This window comes from Haliotis cracherodii, unplaced genomic scaffold (genome assembly GCF_022045235.1).
Source record: "Haliotis cracherodii isolate W230 unplaced genomic scaffold, xgHalCrac1.p SCAF_3, whole genome shotgun sequence".
In the NCBI taxonomy this organism is placed as follows: domain Eukaryota; kingdom Metazoa; phylum Mollusca; class Gastropoda; order Lepetellida; family Haliotidae; genus Haliotis; species Haliotis cracherodii.
In genome coordinates, this window is record NW_027266286.1 from 33,318,108 (window position 1) to 33,331,344 (window position 13,237).

The 13,237-nt window shown below is 44.1% G+C and overlaps 1 protein-coding gene across 2 annotated transcripts in view; it reads right to left on the minus strand.

Moving 5' to 3' along the window:
- Nucleotides 1–2,731: 2,731 nt before the first annotated feature.
- The window catches only part of LOC139473887 (probable ATP-dependent RNA helicase DDX10), an 83,391-nt gene continuing 72,885 nt past the window's right edge, over nt 2,732–13,237 (minus strand). For both annotated transcript variants that reach the window (XM_071256680.1, XM_071256681.1), the window contains one exon: nt 2,732–6,065. In XM_071256680.1, coding sequence (XP_071112781.1) covers nt 5,885–6,065 — 181 coding nt within the window. In that variant the 3' untranslated portion in view covers nt 2,732–5,884. The remainder of the gene's footprint in view (nt 6,066–13,237) is intronic.

Below are 13,237 nucleotides of genomic sequence, written 5' to 3' on the forward strand. Positions count from 1 at the left end.
GTCTTCGACCACGTTACATCATCTCCCTGTCTCCGACCAGGTTACCTCATCTCCCTGTGACCCACCACGTTACATCATCTCCCTGTGACCCACCACGTTACATCATCTCCCTGTCCCCGACCACGGTACATCATCTCCCTGTGACCCACCACGTTACATCATCTCCCTGTCCCCCAACACGTTACATCATCTCCCTGTGACCCACCACGTTACATCATCTCCCTGTCTCCGACCACGTTACATCATCTCCCTGTGACCCACCACGTTACATCATCTCCCTGTGACCCACCACGTTACATCATCTCCCTGTGACCCACCACGTTACATCATCTCCCTGTCCCTGACACTTACTTAGCTTCTTTGTTTGTTTTTATTAGTTAATCCTATTCACACTTCTACTCACATTGTTAACCTATTACTTTATTTCAAGGAGTATTTTATTCTAAAAACCCTGAAATAGTATAAAAGGTGTGTGTAAAACTTGACAGTGTTATGATGGCTGCGTGACAGGAAGTTGAGTTCATCACTTCTCATGCTGGAGGTCAGCAAGTCTTGTTTGGAGGCTTCAGGTATCGCCTGAACAACCGCCGACGTACTGCAACTCACTGGAAGTGTGTCTTGGCTAACTGTCTTGGCAAAATTAGCACAGTTGGTGAATTTGTTCGAAATTCATCCCCTCACAACCACGAAGTTTTTGAAGACGACACAACCTTACGTCCATACAGCAGATTTACAATGAAGTCAGGGGTCCTCTTAGCGTTGAAGAAGCTGCCTCAACACCAATCTTTGCCAGTATTGACGCAGGTAATTAGTTCGAAATATATTTGAAATTTATATTTAAATGATATGACTTCCTTGAGTTTAATACTTATGAAGCTTGTGCAAGGACAGATGACCTCAATGAACTTCTTAGATGCTGCAAGCCACCTGTTGAAACTGAAGATGTGAACTGTGAACTAAGATGACGATGTGAACTATTGATAGATCTGGGCCCAATTTCTCAACACTAAGTTTTTGCTATTATATAACATATATTACACATTCTTTTTTGTTTGTCTAACAGTCTGGACACTATTATTATTGAAATAGGGGTGTTCTCCTTGTGCCTACACTTAAATTTACAGTGTAGATAGACTGAGATGTAGGCAGACTGAGAGTGAACCACTTTAATAACATACGCTCTCATTTATTCATGTTATAAAAAAGAAATAGAATTGTATGCTAGTTTGTATGTACAAATTAAGATATTGTATAAATTATTAGTCTAGGATTATGAACCGAGGGTAGGGGTCATGGCAGTGTAAAATCATTTTCCCCCGACAGGTTTTCTTAAAACCATTTCATTCAATAAAAGCGACAAAAGTCTTTCCATAGCCACAAGAAATATCTGCTGAATTAGCTATTTGGAGCTAACATTGAAACCGGAGATGAGAGATTGTCTTACAAACTACATGGCAATTCTATGTGTGGGATGTCGTGCCTACTTGGGTAACTAGGGTAAAGAATTTATTACCATTGTTAGCATTAATTTGATAAATGAAAATACATACGTAGAGCATATACGGTAAACTGCACCGATGACGAACATGACATTTACTTTGGTAAAGATAAACTTTCATATGTGTAGTTTTAGTAATAAGTTTCATAACATCATAATTTCGGCAAATACGGTAAAGGAAATTTTTGGGTGATTTTTTTAGTGAGGTCGCCTTTTACGACAAGCATAGTCACCTTTTACGGCAAGCATGGGTTGCAGAAGACCTATTCTACCCCGGAATCTTCACGGGTATGTGGTGGAAATACAGCCCATGTGAGTTTTTAACTCACTCACGCCTGTAAGTGTTTAGCCAACCTTCTTTGATCTGCCCCATCCCGAAACATCTTGAAAGAACAAGTCTGTCATGTTTGAAAACAAACAGCGCCGGTGACTCTAAATTCCACTCACTCCTTGTCGTCAACAGCATTCGATAATATTCTAGTGCTTCAGTCACCTAGTCTGACAAACCGATCCACTGAGTCGACTCTGACGACAATTCTAAGATCCTTCGATAAAAAGGTCAAAGGTGCCGACAGTATTTTATGCTGTCCTGAAATACTCTTTTTTTAAGCTATAACATAATGGTTTGAAGTCATGGCAGTGGTCATATTACCTACTACGAGATCTAGAATATTCTTGGTGACATTGGTTGTCCACTCTTCTTAATCAAGATGGGGCATCCAAACCATTTATTGAGCGGTGAAATAGTTTCTGTAAACTTTTCGAATACCGAATAGTATTCCCTGGAAACAAATATGACATGATGGTGTCAATCTTCTCCCATAACGGTGTTGCAGCAGTTGAACAAGTGTTAAAGGCTGGATTTGGTGCCCTATTAATTGAAACCTGTCTCTTAAAACAGGAATGAGCAATCATTGAACAGTTTTGTAACTTGCATGTACACCTGTCATTCAGCAAAAAGACATTTAAAAACTAAGAGCAGTCAAACTCTTCCTCCGCCATGGTCGTTCCAGGCGATGCCATTTCAGGCCCCAACCCGTCGATTCGCGTCGTTTGCGGTATCATGTTGTACAACCAGCTCGGTACGCACCCCATTTCATGATATCCAGTTGCGGCAGTCTTGTAATATTTGTCATTGACACATAAACTGCCATTTTTACGACAAAAAACACTTCAAGTGACAATGATCAGCAACAAAGAAGTTACAATTTCGTCTATGTTCACATGGTTTAAACATACTTTTATTCATTGAAATGAGTTGGGATTGGTGAACAACCTTTACAGCTTATGTTAACACCGCTCCCATACAACATATATTACATATTGAAATGAAGGATGTGACGTCATCGATATAGACATTATTTAAATAATATGTTTGTACATATTACATCAAATACAAATACAAAGTGAACATAAATAGAAAGTTACAGCGTGTGTGTGTCCAACAAGTCGTTTGTAACAAAAGTAATAGTCAATCATGAGGTTATTGTCCGGTTAATTTAATTATTAATTTGTGAAGAGCTGAAACGTTTTGTCTTGATGATGAAATCGTGGACGGATTCAACTAATTTCTGGTTTTCAGAGTGAGCAAGTTCATTTTTTCCGTTCATAATAGTATCCAGGTTATAACCGGTAGTGTAAAAGTGCATATTAAGTCTTATCTGAGTAAAGTTACAGCAGGTAAAAAAATAATGTAGGGCGTTTTCACTCTGATATCCATAGGAGCAACACGGACTGTCAATTAAATGTCTGTTATAATACTTATCGGCGTTTAGGTCGCTACAACCGAGTCTGAGGCGGCAGTGAACGATTTGACAGAATCGAGTGCCATAGCTAAGGTCAAAATAAGTCTTATTTTCGGTTTTCGTAATTAGGTTTTTAAATTCTGACAGACTACTTGACTCTTTGGAATTTGGTAGAACATTCCATAAGTGTATTGTGTCTGGTAAAAAGGATTTGGCGTAAGAAGAGTGTGTGAGTAAATGTTGCTTTAAGCCGCATCAGCAATATTCCAGGTATTCGCGGCTGGGGCGTAAGAAGAAGTACGACTATAAATTCCTTGTATTTCAGAACTGTTTCTTAAATTATAGCTTGTAGTTTCGATGACAAAGTTTGGGATCAAATCACAAAGATAGCTTGGGAATTAGTTATTATACATTTTAAAGAAAAAAGTTAATTTTTGGCAGTATCTTCTATCATGCAGGGATTGAGATTTAGTTTCATTATAAAGTTTCTTATGACTTGTTCCACGAACGGCACCACATATAGTTCCCAGGGCATCAAGATGTAAGCTTTCTAATATACGCGATTGCTCAGACGTACAGTTATCCCAAATATGCGAACAATAGTCAAATATTGGCAAGATATAGGACTTATACATATAGTATCCAAGGTTTTACGTGATAATCGGTATTTAAAACTCCTCCGACAACTGATCATAAGGCGAACTTTTTGTACAATATCATTAATGTGATCAGTCCATGTACAGTCGCTTTGGAGTGTCACTCCTGAATGTTTATGACTTTTCACTTCTTTTATAATTGTTCCGTCCATTAGTAGGTTCGGCTTAAGAGACGGTTTAGCTTTACGTGAGAATTGGATGGTTTCGGTCTTATTTGGGTTAAATGTAACCTGCCACTAACGGGCCCATTGTGAAATTGTATCTAGATCATTGTTAAGACAGGTAGCAGCAACTGATTGATCTTCTATGGTAACATATAATGAAGTGTCATCTGCAAAGAGACGAATGTTACTGTCAATATCACATACAATATCGTTAATGTATATCAGAAAAAGAAGTGGTCCAAGGACTAAGCCCTGAGGTACTCCAGCTAGTACAGCTTTCCTGTCAGATTTGTACCCGTTAATTGCTACCCGTTGTACTCTATTTTCTAAATAACTTTCAAACCATTTTAATAGTTCGCCTTGGATACCATGAGTTTTCAGTTTTTTGATAATTCCTCTTGCCATACCTCATCAACGGCTTTACTTATATCGCTGAAGACTGCTCTTACTTTTTTTCCTTCGTCAAGAGCTTTAGCTATGAAATTATACAAATAGGTTAATTGATTTGATGTGGAATCTCCTGGCATAAATCCTGATTGTAGATTTGTTAGTAGGTCGTTATCTCTTAGGAAGTTGAATACATATTTAAATACACATTTCTCAAAGACTTTCGATAAACAAGATGTGAGTGCGACGGGACGGTAGTTTGAACATTCATGTACGCTGTCTTTTTTGTGGACACATGTGTTAGCTCAGTCCCACAAAGTAATGGTGGAATGTTTCAAATCCTCGGGTTAAACGGAACCAAATTAATATCAAGCAGGAGCAGACTAGTGCAAAGATTACTTTTCAAGCGTAAGTTTCCGGTGACCAATTCTTTAATACCAGCTGTCCCACCATCTTCCCGAGGCAAGAGCATCCACTAGCCTTCTTATCAAAGTCTTAAACTAAGCTTTGATATAGGCTAGTGGACACACTTGTCTCGGGAAGAGGAGTCCCACAGGCTTGAAGTTGAGAGTACTGATTGCATTGAGGATTGCGACTACAGTTGATCATGCCTGCCTCTTCCGTCTACAATAAGGAACAGTTTTACGAATGGTGTATGAGGTCGACCATAACCTATACCATGTATATTAAGCTATTTAATATCCCGTTTGCATATTGCTTATCAGAGGCTAGATTGTGTAGTGAGAAGACACAATCAGTGTAAAAGTCACTATCTATAGTAGGTCTTCAAGTGAAGATTGTGTAGTGAGCAGACACAATCAGTGTATAAGTCATTGTTCTATAGTAGGTCTTCAGGTGTAGATTGTGTAGTGAGCAGACACAATCAGTGTATAAGTCATTGTTCTATAGTAGGTCTTCAAGTGTAGATTGTGTAGTGAGCAGACACAATCAGTGTATAAGTCATTGTTCTATAGTAGGTCTTCAGGTGTAGATTGTGTAGTGAGCAGACACAATCAGTGTATAAGTCATTGTTCTATAGTAGGTCTTCAAGTGTAGATTGTGTAGTGAGCAGACACAATCAGTGTATAAGTCATTGTTCTATAGTAGGTCTTCAAGTGTAGATTGTGTAGTGAGCAGACACAATCAGTGTATAAGTCATCATTGTCCTAGAGGCTCACTGCATACAATGTTTATTCTTAACACAGGATATTTACTGTCCCAAAGCACACTCACATAACCTCTATTTATTGAAAACCATATTGATCTTATTGACATATTTAGCAGTTCTAAAGATGTGTAATGGATCTCAAACAACAATTTCAAAAGACATTTTCTGATGATAATTTTATGTACACAATATTCACATCTGTACACTGTTGCCTGAATCACAAGCCTTCAAGTCTTGAGTCTCAAAGACGGATGACATTCAAGCCATTACACACAGCCACGCAACAAGCGAAGTGCCATTTCCTCCTCCACTTCAAGTCTCTCATCCACACCAAGTTTCCTGTCTCCTGGGTCATCATCTGATGAGTGCACATCAACACTCTCCTCTTCCTTGTCACTTTCCTCCACATCAGGTGATGATGGTCTCATTCTCTTTGCCTGGCTTGGTCTGCAACAATTATTATGGAACATCTCAAATACATAACCAGTGCCCGAGTCATGCCTGCAGGCCGTGTGTGTGATGCTCGAGTGTGTGTGTCTCCAGTAAGGGTCTGTATACATGGTGTGTGTGTGTGTCTCCAGTAAGGGGGCTGTTTATATGCTGTGTGTGTGTGTCTCCAGTAAGGGGGCTGTATACATGGTGTGTGTGTCTCCAGTAAAGGGTCTGTATACATGGTGTGTGTGTGTGTGTGTGTGTGTGTGTGTGTGTCTCCTTAAGGGGTCTGTATACATTGTGTATATGTGTCTCCAGCAAGGGGGCTGTATACATGGTGTGAGTGTGTCTCCAGTAAGGGTTCTGTATACAAGGTGTGTGTGTGTCTCCAGCAAGGGGGCTGTTTATATGCTGTGTGTGTGTCTCCAGTAAGGGGTCTGTATACATGGTGTGTGTGTGTCTCCAGTAAGAGGGCTGTTTATATGCTGTGTGTGTGTCTCCAGTAAGGGGTCTGTATACATGGTGTATGTGTGTCTCCAGTAAGGGGTCTGCATACAAGGTGTGTGTGTGTCTCCAGGAAGGGGTCAGTATACATGGTGTGTGTGTCTCCAGTAAGGGGTCTGTATACATGGTGTGTGTGTGTCTCCAGGAAGGGGTCTGTATACATGGTGTGAATGTGTCTCCAGGAAGGGGTCTGTATACATGGTGTGTGTGTGTCTCCAGTAAGGGGTCTGTATACATGGTGTGTGTGTGTCTCCAGGAAGGGGTCTGTATACATGGTATGTGTGTGTCTCCAGCACACAAGGTGTGTGTGTGTCTCCAGTAAGGGGTCTGTATACATTGTGTGTGTGTCTCCAGTAAGGGGTCTGTATACATGGTGTGTGTGTGTCTCCAGGAAGGGGTCTGTATACATGGTGTATGTGTCTCCAGGAAGGGGTCTGTATACATGGTGTGTGTGTTTCTCCAGGAAGGGTCTGTATACATGGTGTGTGTCTCCAGTAAGGGGTCTGCATACATGGTGTGTGTGTCTCCAGGAAGGGGTCTGTATACATGGTATGTGTGTGTCTCCAGTAAGGGGTCTGCATACATGGTGTGTGTGTTTCTCCAGGAAGGGGTCTGTATACATGGTGTGTGTGTTTCTCCAGGAAGAGGTCTGCATACATGGTGTGTGTGTCTCCAGGAAGGGGTCTGTATACATGGTATGTGTGTGTCTCCAGTAAGGGGTCTGTATACATGGTGTGTGTGTTTCTCCAGGAAGGGGTCTGTATACATGGTGTGTGTGTTTCTCCAGGAAGAGGTCTGCATACATGGTGTGTGTGTCTCCAGGAAGGGGTCTGTATACATGGTGTGTGTGTTTCTCCAGGAAGAGGTCTGCATACATGGTGTGTGTGTTTCTCCAGGAAGAGGTCTGCATACATGCTGTGTGTGTCTCCAGGAAGGGGTCTGCATACATGGTGTGTGTGTCTCCAGGAAGGGGTCTGCATACATGGTGTGTGTGTTTCTCCAGTAAGGGGTCTGTATACATTGTGTGTGTGTGTCTCCAGGAAGGGGTCTGTATACATGGTGTGTGTGTTTCTCCAGTAAGGGGGCTGTATACATGGTGTGTATGTGTCTCCAGGAAGGGGTCTGTATACATGGTGTGTGTGTTTCTCCAGTAAGGGGTCTGTATACATGGTGTGTATGTGTCTCCAGGAAGGGGTCTGTATACATGGTATGTGTGTGTCTCCAGTAAGGGGTCTGTATACATGGTGTGTGTGTTTCTCCAGGAAGGGGGCTGTATACATGGTGTGTGTGTTTCTCCAGTAAGGGGGCTGTATACATGGTGTGTGTCTCCAGTAAGGGGTCTGTATACATGGTATGTGTGTCTCCAGGAAGGGGTCTGTATACATGGTGTGTGTGTTTCTCCAGGAAGGGGTCTGTATACATGGTGTGTGTGTCTCCAGTAAGGGGTCTGTATACATGGTGTATGTGTGTCTCCAGGAAGGGGTCTGCATACATGGTGTGTGTGTCTCCAGGAAGGGGTCTGCATACATGGTGTGTGTGTTTCTCCAGTAAGGGGGCTGTATACATGGTGTGTGTGTGTCTCCAGGAAGGGGTCTGTATACATGGTGTGTGTGTTTCTCCAGTAAGGGGGCTGTATACATGGTGTGTGTGTTTCTCCAGTAAGGGGGCTGTATACATGGTGTGTGTCTCCAGTAAGGGGTCTGTATACATGGTATGTGTGTCTCCAGGAAGGGGTCTGTATACATGGTATGTGTGTGTCTCCAGTAAGGGGTCTGTATACATGGTGTGTGTGTTTCTCCAGGAAGGGGGCTGTATACATGGTGTGTGTGTTTCTCCAGTAAGGGGGCTGTATACATGGTGTGTGTGTCTCCAGTAAGGGTCTGTATACATGGTGTGTGTGTGTCTCCAGGAAGGGGTCTGTATACATGGTGTGTGTGTTTTTCCAGTAAGGGGGCTGTATACATGGTGTGTGTGTCTCCAGGAAGGGGTCTGTATACATGGTGTGTGTGTTTCTCCAGTAAGGGGGCTGTATACATGGTGTGTATGTGTCTCCAGGAAGGGGTCTGTATACATGGTGTGTGTGTTTCTCCAGTAAGGGGTCTGTATACATGGTGTGTGTCTCCAGTAAGGGGTCTGTATACATGGTGTGTGTGTGTCTCCAGGAAGGGGTCTGTATACATGGTGTGTGTGTTTCTCCAGTAAGGGGGCTGTATACATGGTGTGTATGTGTCTCCAGGAAGGGGTCTGTATACATGGTGTGTGTGTTTCTCCAGTAAGGGGTCTGTATACATGGTGTGTATGTGTCTCCAGTAAGGGGTCTGTATACATGGTGTATGTGTGTCTCCAGGAAGGGGTCTGTATACATGATGTGTGTGTTTCTCCAGGAAGGGGTCTGTATACATGGTGTGTGTGTCTCCAGTAAGGGGTCTGTATACATGGTGTGTGTGTCTCCAGTAAGGGTCTGTATACATGGTGTGTGTGTGTCTCCAGGAAGGGGTCTGTATACATGGTGTGTGTGTTTCTCCAGTAAGGGGGCTGTATACATGGTGTGTGTGTCTCCAGGAAGGGGTCTGTATACATGGTGTGTGTGTTTCTCCAGTAAGGGGGCTGTATACATGGTGTGTATGTGTCTCCAGGAAGGGGTCTGTATACATGGTGTGTGTGTTTCTTAAGTAAGGGGTCTGTATACATGGTGTGTGTCTCCAGTAAGGGGTCTGCATACATGGTGTGTGTGTGTGTGTGTGTGTGTGTGTGTGTGTCTCCAGTAAGGGGGCTATATACATGGTGTATGTGTGTCTCCAGTAAGGGGTCTGTATACATGGTGTGTGTGTCTCCAGTAAGGGGTCTGTATACATGGTGTGTGTGTGTCTCCAGGAAGGGGTCTGTATACATGGTGTGTGTGTTTCTCCAGTAAGGGGGCTGTATACATGGTGTGTATGTGTCTCCAGGAAGGGGTCTGTATACATGGTGTGTGTGTTTCTCCAGTAAGGGGTCTGTATACATGGTGTGTATGTGTCTCCAGTAAGGGGTCTGTATACATGGTATGTGTGTGTCTCCAGTAAGGGGTCTGTATACATGGTGTGTGTGTTTCTCCAGGAAGGGGGCTGTATACATGGTGTGTGTGTTTCTCCAGGAAGGGGGCTGTATACATGGTGTGTGTGTTTCTCCAGTAAGGGGGCTGTATACATGGTGTGTGTCTCCAGTAAGGGGTCTGTATACATGGTGTGTGTGTCTCCAGGAAGGGGTCTGTATACATGGTGTGTGTGTTTCTCCAGGAAGGGTCTGTATACATGGTGTGTGTGTGTCTCCAGTAAGGGGTCTGCATACATGGTGTGTGTGTGTGTGTGTCTCCAGTAAGGGGGCTATATACATGGTGTATGTGTGTCTCCAGTAAGGGGTCTGTATACATGGTGTGTGTGTTTCTCCAGTAAGGGGGCTGTATACATGGTGTGTATGTGTCTCCAGGAAGGGGTCTGTATACATGGTGTGTGTGTTTCTCCAGTAAGGGGTCTGTATACATGGTGTGTGTCTCCAGTAAGGGGTCTGTATACATGGTGTGTGTTTCTCCAGGAAGGGGTCTGTATACATGGTGTGTGTGTTTCTCCAGGAAGGGTCTGTATACATGGTGTGTGTCTCCAGTAAGGGGTCTGCATACATGGTGTGTGTGTGTGTGTGTCTCCAGTAAGGGGTCTGTATACATGGTGTATGTGTGTCTCCAGGAAGGGGTCTGTATACATGATGTGTGTGTTTCTCCAGGAAGGGGTCTGTATACATGGTGTGTGTGTTTCTCCAGGAAGGGGTCTGTATACATGGTGTGTGTGTCTCCAGTAAGGGGGCTGTATACATGGTGTGTGTGTGTCTCCAGGAAGGGGTCTGTATACATGGTGTGTGTCTCCAGTAAGGGGTCTGTATACATGGTATGTGTGTTTCTCCAGTAAGGGGGCTGTATACATGGTGTGTGTGTGTCTCCAGGAAGGGGTCTGTATACATGGTGTGTGTCTCCAGTAAGGGGTCTGTATACATGGTGTGTGTGTTTCTCCAGTAAGGGGGCTGTATACATGGTGTGTGTGTCTCCAGTAAGGGTCTGTATACATGGTGTGTGTGTGTCTCCAGGAAGGGGTCTGTATACATGGTGTGTGTGTTTCTCCAGTAAGGGGGCTGTATACATGGTGTGTATGTCTCCAGGAAGGGGTCTGTATACATGGTGTGTGTGTTTCTCCAGTAAGGGGGCTGTATACATGGTGTGTATGTGTCTCCAGGAAGGGGTCTGTATACATGGTGTGTGTGTTTCTCCAGTAAGGGGTCTGTATACATGGTGTGTGTCTCCAGTAAGGGGTCTGTATACATGGTGTGTGTGTGTCTCCAGGAAGGGGTCTGTATACATGGTGTGTGTGTTTCTCCAGTAAGGGGGCTGTATACATGGTGTGTATGTGTCTCCAGGAAGGGGTCTGTATACATGGTGTGTGTGTTTCTCCAGTAAGGGGTCTGTATACATGGTGTGTATGTGTCTCCAGTAAGGGGTCTGTATACATGGTGTATGTGTGTCTCCAGGAAGGGGTCTGTATACATGATGTGTGTGTTTCTCCAGGAAGGGGTCTGTATACATGGTGTGTGTGTCTCCAGTAAGGGGTCTGTATACATGGTGTGTGTGTCTCCAGTAAGGGTCTGTATACATGGTGTGTGTGTGTCTCCAGGAAGGGGTCTGTATACATGGTGTGTGTGTTTCTCCAGTAAGGGGGCTGTATACATGGTGTGTGTGTCTCCAGGAAGGGGTCTGTATACATGGTGTGTGTGTTTCTCCAGTAAGGGGGCTGTATACATGGTGTGTATGTGTCTCCAGGAAGGGGTCTGTATACATGGTGTGTGTGTTTCTTAAGTAAGGGGTCTGTATACATGGTGTGTGTCTCCAGTAAGGGGTCTGCATACATGGTGTGTGTGTGTGTGTGTGTGTGTGTGTGTCTCCAGTAAGGGGGCTATATACATGGTGTATGTGTGTCTCCAGTAAGGGGTCTGTATACATGGTGTGTGTGTCTCAAGTAAGGGGTCTGTATACATGGTGTGTGTGTGTCTCCAGGAAGGGGTCTGTATACATGGTGTGTGTGTTTCTCCAGTAAGGGGGCTGTATACATGGTGTGTATGTGTCTCCAGGAAGGGGTCTGTATACATGGTGTGTGTGTTTCTCCAGTAAGGGGTCTGTATACATGGTGTGTATGTGTCTCCAGTAAGGGGTCTGTATACATGGTATGTGTGTGTCTCCAGTAAGGGGTCTGTATACATGGTGTGTGTGTTTCTCCAGGAAGGGGGCTGTATACATGGTGTGTGTGTTTCTCCAGGAAGGGGGCTGTATACATGGTGTGTGTGTTTCTCCAGTAAGGGGGCTGTATACATGGTGTGTGTCTCCAGTAAGGGGTCTGTATACATGGTGTGTGTGTCTCCAGGAAGGGGTCTGTATACATGGTGTGTGTGTTTCTCCAGGAAGGGTCTGTATACATGGTGTGTGTGTGTCTCCAGTAAGGGGTCTGCATACATGGTGTGTGTGTGTGTGTGTCTCCAGTAAGGGGGCTATATACATGGTGTATGTGTGTCTCCAGTAAGGGGTCTGTATACATGGTGTGTGTGTTTCTCCAGTAAGGGGGCTGTATACATGGTGTGTATGTGTCTCCAGGAAGGGGTCTGTATACATGGTGTGTGTGTTTCTCCAGTAAGGGGTCTGTATACATGGTGTGTGTCTCCAGTAAGGGGTCTGTATACATGGTGTGTGTTTCTCCAGGAAGGGGTCTGTATACATGGTGTGTGTGTTTCTCCAGGAAGGGTCTGTATACATGGTGTGTGTCTCCAGTAAGGGGTCTGCATACATGGTGTGTGTGTGTGTGTGTCTCCAGTAAGGGGTCTGTATACATGGTGTATGTGTGTCTCCAGGAAGGGGTCTGTATACATGATGTGTGTGTTTCTCCAGGAAGGGGTCTGTATACATGGTGTGTGTGTTTCTCCAGGAAGGGGTCTGTATACATGGTGTGTGTGTCTCCAGTAAGGGGGCTGTATACATGGTGTGTGTGTGTCTCCAGGAAGGGGTCTGTATACATGGTGTGTGTCTCCAGTAAGGGGTCTGTATACATGGTATGTGTGTTTCTCCAGTAAGGGGGCTGTATACATGGTGTGTGTGTGTCTCCAGGAAGGGGTCTGTATACATGGTGTGTGTCTCCAGTAAGGGGTCTGTATACATGGTGTGTGTGTTTCTCCAGTAAGGGGGCTGTATACATGGTGTGTGTCTCCAGTAAGGGGTCTGTATACATGGTATGTGTGTCTCCAGGAAGGGGTCTGTATACATGGTATGTGTGTGTCTCCAGGAAGGGGTCTGTATACATGGTGTGTGTGTTTCTCCAGTAAGGGGTCTGTATACATGGTGTGTGTGTCTCCAGTAAGGGGGCTGTATACATGGTGTGTGTGTGTCTCCAGTAAGGGGTCTGTATACATGGTGTGTGTTTCTCCAGTAAGGGGGCTGTATACATGGTGTGTGTCTCCAGTAAGGGGGCTGTATACATGGTGTGTGTGTCTCCAGTAAGGGGGCTGTATACATGGTGTGTGTGTGTCTCCAGTAAGGGGTCTGTATACATGGTGTGTGTTTCTCCAGTAAGGGGGCTGTATACATGGTGTGTGTGTCTCCAGGAAGGGGTCTGTATACA